At 35.1% G+C, this 17,738-nt stretch overlaps 1 protein-coding gene across 1 annotated transcript in view; it reads right to left on the bottom strand.

The window, feature by feature from the left end:
- The window catches only part of DIAPH3 (diaphanous related formin 3), a 238,607-nt gene that overhangs the window by 71,058 nt on the left and 149,811 nt on the right, over positions 1 to 17,738 (bottom strand). Inside the window, exons 23-25 of the mRNA XM_075046101.1 lie at positions 17,028 to 17,152; positions 10,411 to 10,575; positions 5,405 to 5,540 (exon numbers count right to left, since the gene is read on the bottom strand). Coding sequence (XP_074902202.1) covers positions 5,405 to 5,540; positions 10,411 to 10,575; positions 17,028 to 17,152 — 426 coding nt within the window. The remainder of the gene's footprint in view (positions 1 to 5,404; positions 5,541 to 10,410; positions 10,576 to 17,027; positions 17,153 to 17,738) is intronic.

Raw genomic sequence — 17,738 nt, 5'->3', positions numbered from 1 at the left:
GGAGCACTTGAAATTCCAAAAGGGGAAACTTCCCAGAGAAGAGAGCCCTTACACAAAACAGTTGTTGGATATTAATATTATACCCTCAGGATTTCTTCATATATAGCATTGTCAGCAATTCTGTCCCCTTCACAGTAAATTTAGTTGCACAAAACATATACCTAAATGCCCCAAATCTAGCAATAAACCTACCATTGTCCAAAACTTGTGGTTTTTAGGAAAGTAGCCCAGCAGACATTTTAAAACAACAAATTATCAACATATTTTAGAAACTACCGATGTCATCTCAGTTGTAATGGAACATGAACAGATTTTTATAATCTGCGACATTTGCAGTCCTTCACTCCTCTCAGAGGAAAGGAATACTATTAAGAAGTATTGATTCTCCTCTTCCAATGCGAATAAATTAATAAAATTGAGGCCTTACGAACTTGGAACTAGGCAGGGAAAATAGGGTCTTTGAGGATACCTACTAATATAAGTAGGTTTGAGGGGTTTTTAATTTATTCCAAAGGCAAGCATTTTATCTGTTGGAATCCGAATTTTAATTACCTAATTATGTTTACTATTTTCCCTGCTTAAACTGTCAGTGCTGGGATCCATGGTGTCCTTTTGTTTTGCAGAATGCTACAGAACTAATGAAAATATTCATATTGTACAACTTAGCAGCCAGTAATAAAGTAGTAAATGTTTGAAGAACCAAAACCTAAAACACTCTTAGCAAGTCTGTGAGACATGAATGTTTTTTTCCAAAACCAGATAAACAATGTAAAACCTCTGCAAAAATAAGTTGCAAAATTGACTGAAAATAAGGCCATAACTGTCTAAATGAACTGAAACATGCATTTAAAACCAGTTAGTTGTGATAAAAGCGAAACTAACACAATTGAAAACAAACTAATATTCTAGATTGGAAATCACATGTTTAAGACCTCATTTTGGCATTATTTCACTGCTTTTGCGTAAGAACGGGCAGCCTTTGTAAATAACCACTGATTAAAGTGGCTTGTTACTTAAATAGTATTCTAAATAAGACACAATGAAGATGCCACAATGATGGAGTTCTCAATTATGCTACAATAAATGTAGCTGGTGTTATCACAGTTACAGAATTCTTTACACTTTGATAAGATCAAAATAATTGATTGGTGCGCTTTCTACTGAGAATCTGAACAGCATGAAAAAGCATGTATCTGAATGTTAATAGTATGCAGACAAGTGGCATTTACATAAAGATCCCCTTCCACTGGCTATTTACCTTTGGAACGATAGCATATGATAGTTTGAACTGGCTTCACAGAAGCAAGTGAAGCAATCTTACTGACAAAGCATCTCATGATGAATATCATTCTGTAGAGAGTATTTAGAGGACAGATTTTACTATCATAAAATTTCAAAATACCAAATATCATTCCCTGCTTAGACATTCAAAATTTTTACTGAATTCCACATACTTTTCAAGTTAGGATGGAGCTGAAAGGAAAACATAGAGCTGATATTTTCTTATGTAAACTTAAGACTCTCAGCATTTTGTATCAGTGAACCATTTGAACTGTGATCATCAGGACACATGAAGTGTTGCTATCTATCCAAGATGAAAACTAGAGACTGAGAATTTTAAATTACCATTTAGAGAGATCTAAATCTGACATTGGCTTTATGGCCAAATCTCCAAAATATACTTGTAAGAGAGTAAGTCAAATGATTCCATATAATAACAAAAATCTATGGTCTTATTAGCAGAGATCCAAATTTATACTATAAAGCCTACCTAAAATTTTAAGTTTTTCTAAAAGATGCTGTACTGCATATTCATAAAACACTACACATTTCACAATCTACAAAATATTGATATATTTAGATCTGAAATATAAAAAAATCAAACAGAAAACTATATGAAGATTTATCACACAGTATACATATTTATCTAATTTTAGAAAATGATCATATCAACACTGAACATGGTGTAACAGTATTTCGAAGGCAGTCTGATGCAGAGGTATGGATGACAGTGTAAGCTGTGATCTAGATGGCTAAGTTGTCACCTGTATATCAAAGGCACAACATAGGCTAAGACGACTATTACAGTTTGTAAGAAGGCTGATATATTGTAGAACCACTTTGGATCTCATGTTTGCAATAAATGTCAGGTACTAGTGATGAAATTATTGTTTTCACCCTGAAGGAATCCCACCTGCCCCGGTTCCAAAGTAGTTTAAGCTAAAAATTGGAAGTTACCTTAAATCCAGAATCAAATTTTGTTTTGGGTTAATACAATCTATGTAGTGCTAGTCAAACCTGGTATAATACACTCTTAATGTGCTATATGCAACTTATTGACTCAAGTCACATATTTGGTATTAATATAATAGATATTAATAATAACAGATATTAATAAAAACTATATTTTGGTACATATTTAAGATCTTAAGTTTTTGTGAACACAAAAAAAGTCAGGAATACCCCCCAAATAGCTAAAAACTTTTGCAGTATTATGTAGGTCACTTTTATGCGAAGAAGTGAATCACTCTTTTGTCTACCTTATGCAGCTGAAGGTGGCACCATAGGCAACAAAACCCTACTCTTCAAATAACTTCCAAAAGCAGATGAAAGCTGAAGAAATCCAAAGAAAAGGACTTCAAGAACAAAGGAGAATCTAGGACAGGTTAAATGTCTGTGTTGTAAATGAGACCAGTGGTTAACAAAACAAGCTTAGGATGATGACAGAAATCCTGTTTAAGCACTGGATAGCAGCTCAGGCCTTGAAAGGTATGGGCACAGGCTGAAAACAGAACCTCCAGAACCGTAAGCTAGTCAACTAATGTCCAATTAATAGTCACTGAAAAAAAGCACAACTTCAAGCACTGGGAAAAGACTGCTTTTACATTAAGAAAAGCAGCAGCAGCTAAGCAAGGGAAAAACATCCAGCTGAAGGCACTGCTGTGAACTTGAGAATTTTTTGGTGGTGATTTTTTTGTGGTTTTTGTTTGGTTGGTTGGTTTGTTTTCTTGTGGGTTTTGGTTTGTTGGTTGGTTTTTTTAAGTTTAAGAGAAACAGTTAAGAAACTCTGAAGTGGCATATACCACAGTGATACACAGGCATCCCTAACCTTCAGGTCGTTTTCAGTTAAAAACCAATGTTACTCAAAAATGAAGAGTGGAGATGTAGAGTACATTATGATATGTTCACTGAGGAAAAAAAAATAATCTTGAAGAACCAGTTAGAACGTATACTTTATTCTTTTCTCCTCTTCAAGTATGCACCTCTCTGAATTCCCAAAAATAATTTCTGCAATGGTGACATCAATGAGTTTTCAGCTACTTCATTTAAGCAGTAATTGAAATAATGTTTCTACAAATCTAACATCTGATCTAATCACCATATAAAGAAATGATATGCAGCAAAAATAAGTTATTCCACAGTCACACTCCAGGCAAGAAGGTTTTGGTATTTTGATAGAGGGAAGACCTGGTTAGAAATTTGTCAGCAAGTCAGATGTAAACGTTTTGTGACTGATTTACAGATTCTTAATGAGAAGACAACCTTTCAATGAACTAGTTATGGCTAGGGAAAAAAAAAAAAGAGGGAAAAAAAAGGAAAAAATAATTTTTGAATGTTTATGTTACTCTTCCATCAGAATCAGAGCAACATTATGCCTCCTCAATTAGTAAATACAGTTTTCATAAGAGTGCCAAAATAAAAAAACAAAACCAAAAACCCAAACAAAAACCAAAACCTCACTTTTCGTATTGTTCTTGGTGCCATTCCTGAGAAACGCATCTACCACAGGTGCTTTCTGCTTCCAGAATTCGTGTTTTCTAATAGACTTTTAAAATGATGTTGCAAACAAGCACAAGAAACCTTACAAGGAGCTCTGCAGAACAAAAACCAACCCATCAGTGGCCAATTTAGTGAATATCAGACTCAAGATGAGGTTCGGGTGATCTTAACACCATCTTTTCCCATTTGCTGTTGCTTAGATCAGTCATTCCAGACTGAACCTTAAGTGGCTGCTAACAAGAGCAAGAAACCTCTTTCTGTACACTTACATGATTTAATAAAAAACCAAGCTACTAAGAGACAAAACAGCTATTTACTCAATGACCTAGCTGATCTGTAGATGACAAGTACATAGTTCCCCACTACGTTAGCTGAAGCAGTAGGTTTATATGACTCAGAAGTCCATAACATTGGCACCTAGATCCTGGAAAGCCTGAACATGACATTATGAAGAACAGGACTTGAGAGGAGCTTTAATTTTCCCTGAAAGACTATCAATTTTCTATCCAAAGCACTATCAGTTATACATACAACATGCCTGAGAAAAGAATATCTAACCTCTTTTGAAACACTTCCAACCATGCATGAATACAGATATTGGTTTTATTATCCCTTCCTAGTCTTCTGCAGCCTCCTCTATCTTCTGTGAACTTTAAAAAGGTTGTCACTGATAGTTTTCTGATTGGGTCTAGAATTTACTTCTAAAGAATTAGAAATTCTGTGTTTGGAGGGCAGCCACCTTGTTTCCAACCTTAAGAGAAAGCTTTAGTCTTACACCTCAAGACATGGATGTTCATATGAAAATAAATCAAAGACTTTTGGTCTGAAGAATCTCTGAAACTAAGTACACCCACTCTGGCTATTAGTGAAACATGGAAGAGACAGATAATCATTTATGCCAAAGGTGCTGACCAGGGTTTGAGTGGGGAACTATTTAACAAGATCTGCTCTGACAAAAAATGAGAGTAGTTCACAATAATTTACACAGTAAGTCATGCATCATTCTGAAGGATTCCAGAAGCTCAGTCTACGATAAAATATAGCAGTATAGAAGATCATCAGACATCTTTTTTAGCAGAGATCTCACTGTCTGCCATCTCTTTTGGTACAAAAGACAACACAGCATAAATGAGTAACTTTAAAAATGCATGGCTAAGTTTTCTTTTAAGGTGTTTCAATAGGGACCTATTGAAATAACAATTGACATACTCAAAGAAAAATCCAGACTACTTCAGGAAGAGGTTATTCTCATAAAAGAGCAAAAATGAATATGTAACCTTAGTAAAAAGAAAGAAAATGGCTTTGTGATTTGGAAAATGTCTGTTCTCAGGTAACATAAAGGTTTCTGAGCATAACTGAACTTATACTTGGTTACACAAGGTTTAATATATTCTAATGGAAAAATACAAAGCAGAATTATGAGTTCTAAAATAGCTTGAGGAAAACAGGTAATTAAAGAAGCTCATTAACAAAACAAAATTTAAGAACCTCTTTGCTGTAAACTTTAATTGGTGAAAATCATTCATGTATTCTGTCTTTTCTCATAGCACATTCAAATAATGAAACAATAGCAGCTTTATTTCCAGTAAAATGCTAGGTAAAATGCGTTTTCTACATTACTTACCTGTTTTCATTTCTAACAAGCGCTTTTTCTTTTGTTGCCTCTCTTGTTTTTCTTTTTCTGCTTTCTCCTTAGCTATTTTAGCACGCCTCTGTTTTTCTTCTGCTTCCCTTCTTCTCATATTCTCCTTTACTGCTTGCTATGAAAAAAAAGTAAGTTCCATTAAAACAGAAGTTTTAGCAAAAACAAAGCTGAACCTTAAAAACAAAGAAAAAAGATTTAAAATCACATCTCCTAACTAACCTTAATTTATCAAGCCAAATAAATATTTTACATTCCACATTTAGTACATTTTATTCAGAAGAGTAAGCAAATGCAGAATAAATATGTTAAAAGCATACTAATTGCCCCCAAATGGGGATTATAAATTCAGCAAGAAATACATCTTAAGAATACACATGTTAATGTAGGAAAAACTCAAAATATCTAAACCACCTGGTTTTACAAAACTCTAAGTCTGTTACTATCTGTATTTCTAGAATAGTTTCAACACTTATTCTTTCTCATGCTGCCACTATACCAAGCAAAACAAAGCTGCTTGGGTGACTTAGCTGTGCATTTTTCTTATTCTTATCCACATATGCATTAATTCACTGGGTTTATAAATTCTTGTCTTCTGGTTAATACCCGTACAACACTGTTTATTTGAATTATAAATAAGTACTCCAAAGCCTCCAATGAAGCCAAAACAGAACTATGAGTTTCAGAGTTTTTAAATCATTATTTTGCATATTCATATATTACGCAAAAAACCCCTGTCACATTCAATAATTTTTTAACAAAGCTATTTTAGGATTACCTTTTTATTATACTGTTAGCTATGTACACTGGTAAATTCTCAGTGCTCTACTGTGGCTTGCATTGAATGTAAAGTGCCATGCACCTATTCTTCATTGCAGAAAGTTTCTCTTTTCAGAAGGCAGTTACACGCAAAGGTCTCCTTTGAGACATCAGGTAGGCAACTCTCCATATTCCACTAACTCTACTGAGTATGCATCTCCCTTGACTAGAATACGAGATGAGACACTCAAGCTCGCATACAGATGCCGATGTTTAGAGGTCTATGCCCTACAGCCAAATCCTATCCTACATATTCCATGTGTTTTCAACACAAAACATAGGTGTCAAGTTCTGCAAAATGTTTATACCAAGAATTGTCACAAACTTGACTGAGATGAACACATATTTGTCTCTCACCCTGTTTGCGTTTCAAAGATTAAATGTCGTAACACTTCCTTGCTCAAAAGGCCTAAAAAGTTAGACGTGGCCTGACCGCATCTGCTATATAAGAGCAGCATAGCACTCAGCATGCGGCACAGTATGCAAAGGCAACTTTCAGAAGAATTGCCAAAGTATATGCTTTTTGCATAACATGCCAAGGCCTAGAGTTTCCGAGATGGAGGCATTCTTGGGATCTTTCCTGTACTTTCCACAATCGTTTCTGATTTTTATTCATTTGCATAATACAAAAGAAAAATCCTCCAGAGTCTAGGGAACAACTTTTACTTGGTTGCTCTTCTTCTGGTTCTTCAAGTCATATATCTGCTGCAGAGCAATCTAGTGTCAACAGGAGCAAGGAGTTTCTATAGTCCTATGATTAGCATACTGTCTTGGACATGAGAGTTGTTGCCTCAAGGCCTCTTCCCTCCCTCTCCTACAACTGCAGGAAAATTCTAACCATGAGACAAACACAAGAAGAGGAAATACTACAATTGCTTCACCTTATTTCAGGAATGAGCCTGTTAGTCATACCTCTGATGCTGTGAAAGCACAGAAGGAGGTTAACAGAGATCTCTGATACCTAAGATGTTCCACTGACTGTACCAGGAATTTAGCTTTGGGAGTTGAAGCACTGAAGGTAAGGTACTTTGGATCTGGCCAAGTAACTGCTCTAGATCTAGTGCTGACACATAGCAGTCACAGCCGCCAAATAATACTGAAGTACAAAGTGCAGTACAAAGTTAGCTATGAACCTGAAGTCTATGTCTCCAGATTTAAACATGTTTTTAAAAATATTTTAAACATTTTCATTAATTGAGAACAAAAAAGAGCATTATAACTTGGTAAGTACTGTATGTAAATTATCAACTTTGCTTGACAACAAGGATGACTGAACTTCACTTTCCCACACCTACTGGTGACTTAAGTAGTCTTTTAGTTTGGGACTTTTTAAGAATCTAATGATATATCAGCACTAAATTTAAAAGCCTTTTGAGCTAAGTTTTGTGGGATGCCAACCACCTTCAGTTTCTGTCAGTAATCAAGACCAATGCTAAACAATTCTGAAAATCAGACCTCAGGTGTTTTGCACTAGGTATCTCAAAAATCTTTTCCAAAAAGTTTCAAAACTGAGCAGCTACTCAATATTTTGTTTAGTGTCATTGAATGAGAAGTGGTTTCATGCCTTATCTAGACACCTTTTTCATATAGCCTTCAAACTGTGCTCTGCAAGGCAGAATTATTAATTTTCCTCAAGGTTTCTTCTATCATGCTCATCAATAATATCTAACTGTTTTGAAGCATTAATTAATCTATCCATAACACTGCTGTGAAGTAGGGGTTAGTATCGGTGCTAATTTTACAGACACAGAAGAGAAATATGGGGTAATTAAGGTAAAGCATAACCGTTTCTTTGAGTCTTCAATTCAAGATGAACCTAACCATTTAGAATTCTTATTCCACAGTATTTAAATGGGAGGTGTGGTTTAAACATCAGAAATTAAAGTAATATAACTATTTCATAATATTAGGAATTCTGAAATCAAATTTGAAATTCTGAGTTTCAAACTAGGCACTGACCAAGTTAGGAAAACATAATCAACGCCCATGTTGAAAAATCTGGCATATGTAACTTGCCAGGCAAAATTACTCTGATTAAAGGCTGTGACTTTTAGGTTTTTAGCTGTTAAAACTCTGAAGTAGCAGAGGCTTGGTTCACATGTTCCAATATGTTTGCTAAATCTGGGTTCCATTTTAAGTCCTTTCCTCAAAATAGATGGTCATAGGAATTTCAAACCCTTTCTCAATATCTACGAAAGAAGTATTTGTCCTTATCTACACCCTCAGACATGTCTGAAATAATTAAAAAAAAAATAAAATAATCAACCAAGCAAACCCAAACAAGACTGGGAAACATGCAATCAACTTAAATAAGTGTGTTGTAATGGTAAGTTTCAGGCTGCAATGAGGACTAGATGGTAAAATAACTTAATTGAATCTTTCTACAGATCAATAGGCATGAGTCGGATCACTGCTTCAGATTTTGTCACAAAGCTCATGCTCAGATAACATGCCTGCAGGAGTGTAGCCAGTAAGTTAAGCTATTTAATCATAGGTAGCCAGATGTGACAGGAGTCACCTTTTCCAAGTTATCCAAATTAATAAATTCATATACAACTGGGGACCCGCCTTTTTATTCTTCCATTTCTTCATTGAGAAAGGGTTGCTTACCAGCCGAGTGTTCAGAATCCAAGAGAAAAAACTATTTATGCAAAGAAAGCTTAAAAAAACCCTCCGAAAACAACCACAACCTCCATACAAAATCAACAACCTCTCCTTGCCCCCCTAACTTTACCAATTTGAATATAGTTACAAATCACCAAGACAGCAATCCCCACTAATCCTAAATAAAAGCTCTATAAAAGTATTTTGAACTTATATAGCCATCAGCTTTCCCAAAGTTGTTTGGCTATTTTAAATGGAGGGATATACCAGTCTTGAGTATGGATTCTGAAGTGTATCATCAAGTTAATCATCCTTCTTCCAGAAAAGCTACGCTGACAATGGTAAAAGAACCTGCAATATTTTGGAGAACATCTGATTATCCTGAAATTTGCCAAGAAGACTGTTTATAGTCATACATAATCAGCTCCAAATATATAAATAAACACCCTGGTAAGAAATTTCTACCTCACTTTTCAGAAAGGTCTTTTCTTAAAACTATTAAATCACATTTTGGTAAATTAAAAAACAAAAACAAAACCCAACCTATTATTAAAATTTGTAAGCATAATGAAAATGCATTTGGGCTCAAAAAATACATAAAGAAAAATAAAATTAGATTTCCAAAATAGCTCAAGCTTTTATGATGAGCTAGTATGTACAAACGTTTGTATACATAATGTAGGTGCTGCCCTGTGATACAAGGACAGAGCTAACCTCCACATCTGCGACTATTTTAGATGACTCTAAGGCAAAGCTCTGCTAACGGTGAGTCTGAATTATGGTTATAATTATGTTCTGAGCTCTATCCAAAAGGAGCTACCCCACAATAACCTGGATCAGCCTAATGTCTGTTTCTCAAATATAATTAAAAGATTTAAATTAATGAAATAATAATTACTAGCCTCTGCCCCCAACGATGATCCTTTTTAAAGGGAAAAGAAGAAAGTAGGCATATAAAATGCATAAAACCTAAAAACCTAGAGAACCTATTGGCACAAAAATTAAAGGTCCTTAGAAACAGTCTGAGTTTGAGGAAAATATGCTATTTTTTTAAGCCAGGGTAAGGAGCTCTGAGTTTCCATAGCAGGGAACCTGCTTACAGATGCAAACCTTGACACTGATCAAGTGCTGCAGGCAAATGAAAAATTAAAGAAAATAGAATCTTGGGTCTGGATTTTGCATGGGAAGAGCGTGCATTATAAATACAGACTAATTGTTAGAAAATTTATTTTGAAGTAAATAACAAGCATCCTTTAAACAGAAAATGCAGTTGTATTTAAGAAAGGCAGAGTTTCAGGTTTTTTCCCTTCAGGTTATACATGCATGTAAGAGGCTCAGTTTTAAATTACATTCATTGTTATTAGGAATTTCCAATTCTTTCAGAATGAAATCATCCACAAATAATAATTCAAAAATCCATTATCCTTAGGATATCCTATCATTTCTCTTATGAGTATCAGCTACTATTTGAGGAGGAAGAAAATTATTTTTAGTTTGTTCAGTAACTGAAAGAATACAAAAAATAATTTCTAAGAAACATTAAGCATAGAATAAACAGATTGTACCATGAACATTGTCCTGAAGTTGTTTAAGTCTGTTAAAAACTCCTCCACCGAAACTTTCTTCAGATCAATGGCATAATATCCCATCACATTCTGATAGATTTTTTCCATGTTCTCATGCATCCTTGAAAGTTTCTGAAAATCTTCTTTGGCATGAATTAGAAAGCTGTACGCTGCTGTTAAGGTTGCAAGAATACTCAGTGAATCCAGTTAAACCCACAGTTCTTAGTTAACATTGACCTGTATTTCACACACATCTTTCATTTGCATCAAATGAAGTATCAAAAGAATTCCTTCCATGTCATATAGGCTTCCTAGTATTTACTGTGTATATTAGACCTATGAATAAATCAGGGTGCTTTCAGAAAATTTTCTCAACTACTTTAAATTTAAAGATTATTCCATTAACATATGCTTTTGTATGAAGTGAAATGTATGGGACTAATCTAACTTCAGGCACCTATGTAGTTTATTTAGTATCACTGTCTCCTTATTGAAGCTAAAGGCTTAGGTATATAAATGAAAATTTACATGGCATTTAGGTACAGATATAAATAACTAATCTGAATACTTTAATATATCAAGGAATAGTATAGTTCCTACTAAAATTAAAGTGAAAATAGAAATATTAATTCCTGTTCCTGGTGGCTGAATCAGGTATTTAGGCTTTTTCTAAGGCTATTTGCAATGTCAATACAACTTAATTAAATTAGAGGTGAAAACAATAGAACTACATCTACAAGAGAAAGACAATTTATAAACAACACCAAAATACTGTATAACATAAATGAAATAAAAAAACTGTGTTTATCCAAGATTTCTGATAATATAGTTTGCCAAAGAAGCTCAAAGAAGAAATATTGTGTTTAGTCATTTCCTTATGTAGGACAACTTCATAAAATGTTTACTTTAATGGCATGGTAGCTAAACAAATATTTATGTTCCATTATTTTCCTGCTCCAGGAAAGACTACAAAAGCCAAGAAATGGTAATTTTACCCTTACTCCCAATTGCCCACCCCAACTACTGCAAAAGAGAATTTACTGTATTTGTATTCTTTCTACAACAGATACATACGCTATGGACACTTTATTTTATGACGCATAGGATTTTGAATCAAGTGCATTAAAAACTAGACAAATAGAATTTTTGTCCACCATGGTGTTTTAAATACATAGTAACAATTTACTGCTGGGTGACTGCTTTCACTCTTCAGGTTTTTTGCGATGCACTTGTCTTTTAGTTTTGTTTAGAAGCTGAATCCCATTTGAATTTCACTATTAAATGTCCTTCAGGTTTGTTAACGTTGCTTTTAAAATACCAAGTCAGCAGTTAATGGTTTTCTTTTTGTGATTTAGAATCCATGCCAGGAAGTCATACAATAATGCTCTCAGACAGATGCAGGAAAGGAGAAACAAAGCATTTCCACAACATTAAAATTAGTCACTGTGAGAGCTATTAGCTGGGTCTGTAGGGGCAGAACAGTCCCCACTATGACAGTCTTGTAGAAAAGGACTAACTAAAACCTAGATGTCAATGATTTTAAATCCCTCTTCTATCACCCCCAACCACTCGATTTCAGACCTTCTCTTGCTCTGAGAAGGCTCCTTAGCCAGTATGAGCTTCTTTCCACGTTGCTTTTGACTTCACAAGACGCAGCCCGTGAGCGGCTTCAGACTGCCAGCGCTGACTGGCTAGCAACAGCTCAAAGAGATTTGATGTTGCTGGCCCACTTCTTCTTCCACATCAATTTGAATCTCTCCCCTTTACTTAGGTCCCAAGATGCACAAAGCCTACAGGAAACTACTCGTCAGAGCTGAGTTTCTTAAAAATTATTAAGGATGTTAAAAAGCTATTGGTGGGATAGCGAGGAAAGTTGGCGAGAGATTGGTTTGTAACAGCTGCCCAAATATTTAATAAAAAAAAAAAAGGATCCTGACAAACAAGACATGACAAAACACAAGTTAGGACCATCAAAAGAAATGTCAGCAGTTCAAAAAAACCCCAAACAAACCAAAACAACAAACAACTGTAATAAAGGAAAACAGTAAAATTAATGCTGAGTGAAACTAGAAAAAAGCATTTCTACATCCTGTTTATTTTTGATCCTACAATTTAGGATACTTATTATTGGTGATTCCTAGATCATTAACAGAACTTAGGGAAAACTACACTATTTTTTGCAATTATGAGGCTGTTATTTCCACAGAGTGGAAGGGTAAAGAAAAATTAGATGAATTTGTTTTGTTGTCACTATGTATAAATGCCATACATCAAACATTCCAGTAACTTTCTTCAGTTTTCTAGGAGAGAAAAAACTGAGGAAAAAAAGTTATAATTATTAAAAAAAATGTATACTTCATCTTGTAAATGAATGATATGCCAGAGTATATCCTGAAAAGGAAACATGGGGGGGTGGGGAGGTGAGAGAGATGAAATTTCTGTGATATTCTGCAAGACACAGCTAAAGTTACAGCTATGTTAATAAAGTCCACATAGGTTGCCTAGTTTATACTGTTAAAAGTGACTCCCCTTGAATATGGGATGCACAGCTTTAATTCAAAGTACAGCACTCCGGAAAGATGTTTTACTATCCAGTATGTCAATGCCAGACACAATGAAACCTGAGATTTTTATTTTCCATCTGGTGCATTATGGGATACCCTAAGCTCTTGGTATTCTACTGAGACTGTGCTTCAATTTAGGTATTTTTAATAAGCGCTCTTCCTTTTTTCTTTAAACGTGGCTTTTGTTAGCTAGCTAAACTGGAGACAACAGGGAATACTACTGAGTACAGCAATCCCAACTGTAATTATTATGAACAGGTTGATATATATGCATTATCAGCTACACAATTCATTGGCTTTGGATGAATGAAGACAGAAGTACAGCAGAGCTGCAACACAGGTGAGAGGAAAAGGAAGTCAAGAAGTTAGGTATTTGTTAAGTTTTTCTGAAGTGCCTTCACTTCACGAACTGCCTTTTTGGACTCATGGGACTACAGATCATCATTCTGCTCATTAATGGAACAGGAAAGCAATGCAGGGCTGAGACAAGTAATATCTGTGGCAAAATTTCTAACTGCTGTATGTTTGGTCTTGCATATTCATGGCAGCTCTTCTCACAGTGAATTGCTTGTCTGAGGTTTATACTGATTTTAATATATTGTGATCTAAAAATACTAATATAGTGCAGAGTATCAGCCAAGTAAAAGCAGCTGTCACCCTAGAACAGGTAATTAATGATGTTAATCTGTACCAAGCACTTCCTTAAAAGGCCCCATATTCATCACTTCTGATTTTTTCACAAACTAACCTATGTATTAAGTGTCGACAATTGAAAAAGGAATAGTATTCTGCATAAGAACAAAAGATTAACAGGTACATAGATGCTGCATATATTTTAGTAGAATCTTCAAAACTGCACTGAGACTGCCACTACACTAGGCAGCAACAGTCTGCATAAAAACAAGGCAAACTTTTTGAAGGCTGGTGCAAAAAGACTTTGAGGTCATTTCAAACCAGCATTGTTTTCTACTAAGGCCAAAGGGTGTGAATGTTCTAGGGCTCTCTTGAGGATTTCCCACATCAAGTTCTTGGGAAAACAGTTGCAATTGTCTGAAAAATACATGTCACAGACACTTCCTTTCATATGCATATAGCAAGGTTCAACAGCAAAATTCTTTATCTGAATATAATAGTTCAAGAAACACACAGAAATGTTTAGATTTTTAAATTAGTACCTTCTGAAGAGTATTTGTCAAATAATACCTTTTCCTTGACTCACTCCTACTCATCTATATGCTATAAAACTAAAACAAATTAACATGTATTTGTATCACACAGAGCTGCTGCATACAGTGTGTATATCCCATATATTATGAGCAAAACCACTACTAGCTGCAATACATGCCTGAAGTCCAGACCAGATTTTAAAGACCTGTGTAAAGGAATTATATACTTAAATTAAATTCACATTGTTTGCCAAAGCCCTATCTCATTACCTGTCCACACAGTCAACATCTTCACCCTCTCCCAAAAAGTAACATATAATCTTTTATCACCTAATGAGCTCAGGTCCTGTAATCTTCCACAGTCCTTGGGGTATGAGGACATCTTACAGACTTCAGTTTGTTTATGATTAAGTAACTGACAGTTTAGAGGCAGTACTTAGTGTCCTCCTTGCAGCTGAAATGGGTTTCTTCTACCTCACTTAAATCAGGCTCTGACTGGGGTAATAGTTGTTCCTTCCTTCTCTTTTCGCAATGTCAACAAATCAACTTAAATGACAAGAGGAATAGAGAACTGATCAAAAAGAAAGGACTCTGTTTCTAGCTGACAGGCAGCAACCAACTCATTGTCTCTCAAGTACTAGTTCCATAAGCTTCTGTAAAAATTGCCATCAATGCTACGTTCAGTGGTAGGCTGAAACTTGTCAAGAGTTTCTCAGCTGCTACTTAGAAACATGAGATGCCGACCGGACTGATAAAGAGCATGTTGACTAAATTACTTAATTACTTAATTAAGTTTTTAATATGCAATTTAAATACTCTCCATAAACTCACTAAATTTTTATTTTGAACTTACAAGTGTATTTTGTTCACTGTGCTTTTTTATTGAACATTTCATTCAATGGATTTAATATTCTAGATCAATATTAATTCAATATTCTTTGACTTTCCTAATTAAAGCAAACAGAAGAACTGCAATAATAACTATAATTCCTTTTTAGCTAGCATACATAAGATGACTGACAGACTAGCACAATTTAATATATAGGAGAAATATTCATAATTATAGACTTTGTCAATAAAAGAGTGCACCAACTGTGCATATATCTGACTTCCTAAAGAAACAAGAATGCTAATCAGTTCATTAGGGGCCTTTGGGTTGTGATATTTAGCGACAGGATGTAATAGCCTGCTTGTCCATGAAGCCTAATTGTACTCAGGATGAAAAATTATTTCCAACAAAGCACCATCCTTCCTTTTTCAGATTTCCTGCTGGTTTCTTTTTATGAGCTGCATGCTTTTCAAGACATCAGCATCACTCAGCTTTCCTTGTCATAGGAATAAAAGTAAAGACAGGTCCAGGCTTCATCACGCTGTGCAGGATTATCTAACCTTTACATCAAACCTTTTTTGCTTCGTAATTATTGAAGTTCCTGTTTTTCTAAGAGTGACCTTCTTTAATTAGTGTGTTCACAGACATTACTAGAAACCACATGCAACTTTACTGTTTTGAAATTACTGCCTGTCTGCTGGGAGAGGTAGTAGGTGAGACCAAACTACTCCTGTTCATAATATTTACTGTTCAAAATATTGCATTTGTATAGTCCTAGCAATATTTCTGAGAATGTTATCATGGATATGTGTTCCTCTAACTTCCTAGGCAATAGTTTAACGCTTGCCTTCAGGACCCCTATCCTAGTTCTCCTATTATGCTATTGACTTCTTCAGGGAAAAAACTTATGTTTTGTACTATAGAGACACCATGCTCGTGGGCTGCAACATATCTCTCAGAACCACATTGAGCTGGGAAAAAAAGCCAGCAACAACAACAACAAAGAGAACAACCTCACCAAAAAAATACCCAACCTTACAAAAAATTAGTAGCAACATTGAAAGGTTACAGATAAAACATTGAGTGCAGAGAAGGCCTAAAGCTAAGACGTAAACACTTTGGTTGCAGCTAGTGTAGTGAAGAGAAAACTGGCCCTAATGCAGCAAGAACCGGTATATCCACTTGGCCTCAGGGTCCCTTGCCATCTTTTATTTAATAGTATGAGGTTAATCAAGACCATCTCCTGAGTACCCCTGCCTTTGTACATAACAAAGTAGTCTTCCAGCCAGGTAATAACCTAACCAGGCCTGCAGAGGAAATTTCAACCTGTCTCTGTCTGCTGATATTTCTGCTTCCAGATTAGTCTCAGTGCCAAGCATATATGATGATCATCTGGTAGGGAGGTTTAAGCAAAAGAATGGGGTTTTTTTTCTGCTTTAATTAAGTATCTTCATGTCACAGGCTTTCTTATGAGAGAAACAGGCAGTGAAGTTGGCTGCAGGATTTGGAATAAATAGTGAGGAAAGGAACTTTGGCAAAAACAATACCAGAAACCAGTTTTCACATGCTATGAATCTTATTTCTGAAATAAGAGAAATTTTTTGGTTCTGTGGTTGCATGTACAAAACATGTGTGTGGTAACACATAAACTAGAACACTAATAAACACAGGATAACAGACATCTCTCTCTGAGATAGTCTCATGTAAAAAATCATTTAACACTAGAGTGAAGTGCTTAACATTCCTATTATAACTGCTTTTCACTAAGTTAAGAAATTTGTACACAGTGTAAAACCTGACAGTAAGCATTTTTCTCCTCATTCGATCCACTACAGATGAATCCTTTAATTGGACTGTTTGTGTATTTCGTTTTTGAGGGGAAAAAAAGTTATATTTTTCAAAAATAAATGCTACACAGTAGACAGAAGTTATGCAAATAAATTTAGTTTAAGGTAATGCAGTTAAGTTACTTCTGGTTTTGCTTTGTTGGTTTTGTGGTTGGTTGCTTTTTGTTGTTGTGATTATTTTTTTTTTTTTAAAGAATACTCCAAAGGATATTGACATTTTTGCTACAAACTTATCGTGCTTATCTTCAGGAACCGGAAAAGTCTGCAAATCCTTCTCGAGCTGTTGGAGTTGACTCTCCATATGCTTCAGGCTCTTCTCCAGGTTTTCTGCTGAGACTAAAATACAGAACATTCATTCTGTTAACACCTTAAACAAGAAAGATTGTTGGTAAAATACATGAGTTAAAACCTTCCCCAAATCAGCGTACTATGTTTTTAATTCTGAAATAAAAGCGCACTGAACAAATTACCATACAAGATGAGAGGGTCACTCTACAACATTCAGTTCCCCTCACTTATGCAGTTGCCTTATTCTGATTAGATGTATGCTGTTTGAACACTACATTTTGTTTTCTTTTTATGCCTAAGGTTTTGCACTGCAATTAACATTCTGTTTTAAATAACCTGAGATATACATACGCCAGTCTGTCTCTTCTGATTAACCAAAGCACAAGTTTTGAAGCTACTCCAAGAACGACAAAGCTTTCTTCAATCTCATTCTGTTTAAACAGAAAACATGAACGTTTGTATGGAAAATCATGAAGAAAATGAGACCCTCAAAACATAGAGCAAATGGGGCTATTAAACACCTACCCATGAAACCTAAGACTCAATTCCCTAGTTTGAAAGCACGATGCCTGGTAAAAAACAACAGAATTAGTCAGAGCAAAAGTGCTTGCCAAGCTGGGGGGGAGTGCAAGCA

This window comes from Buteo buteo, chromosome 14 (genome assembly GCF_964188355.1).
Source record: "Buteo buteo chromosome 14, bButBut1.hap1.1, whole genome shotgun sequence".
Classification (NCBI taxonomy): domain Eukaryota; kingdom Metazoa; phylum Chordata; class Aves; order Accipitriformes; family Accipitridae; genus Buteo; species Buteo buteo.
This window is presented reverse-complemented; position numbering and strand designations above follow the sequence as displayed.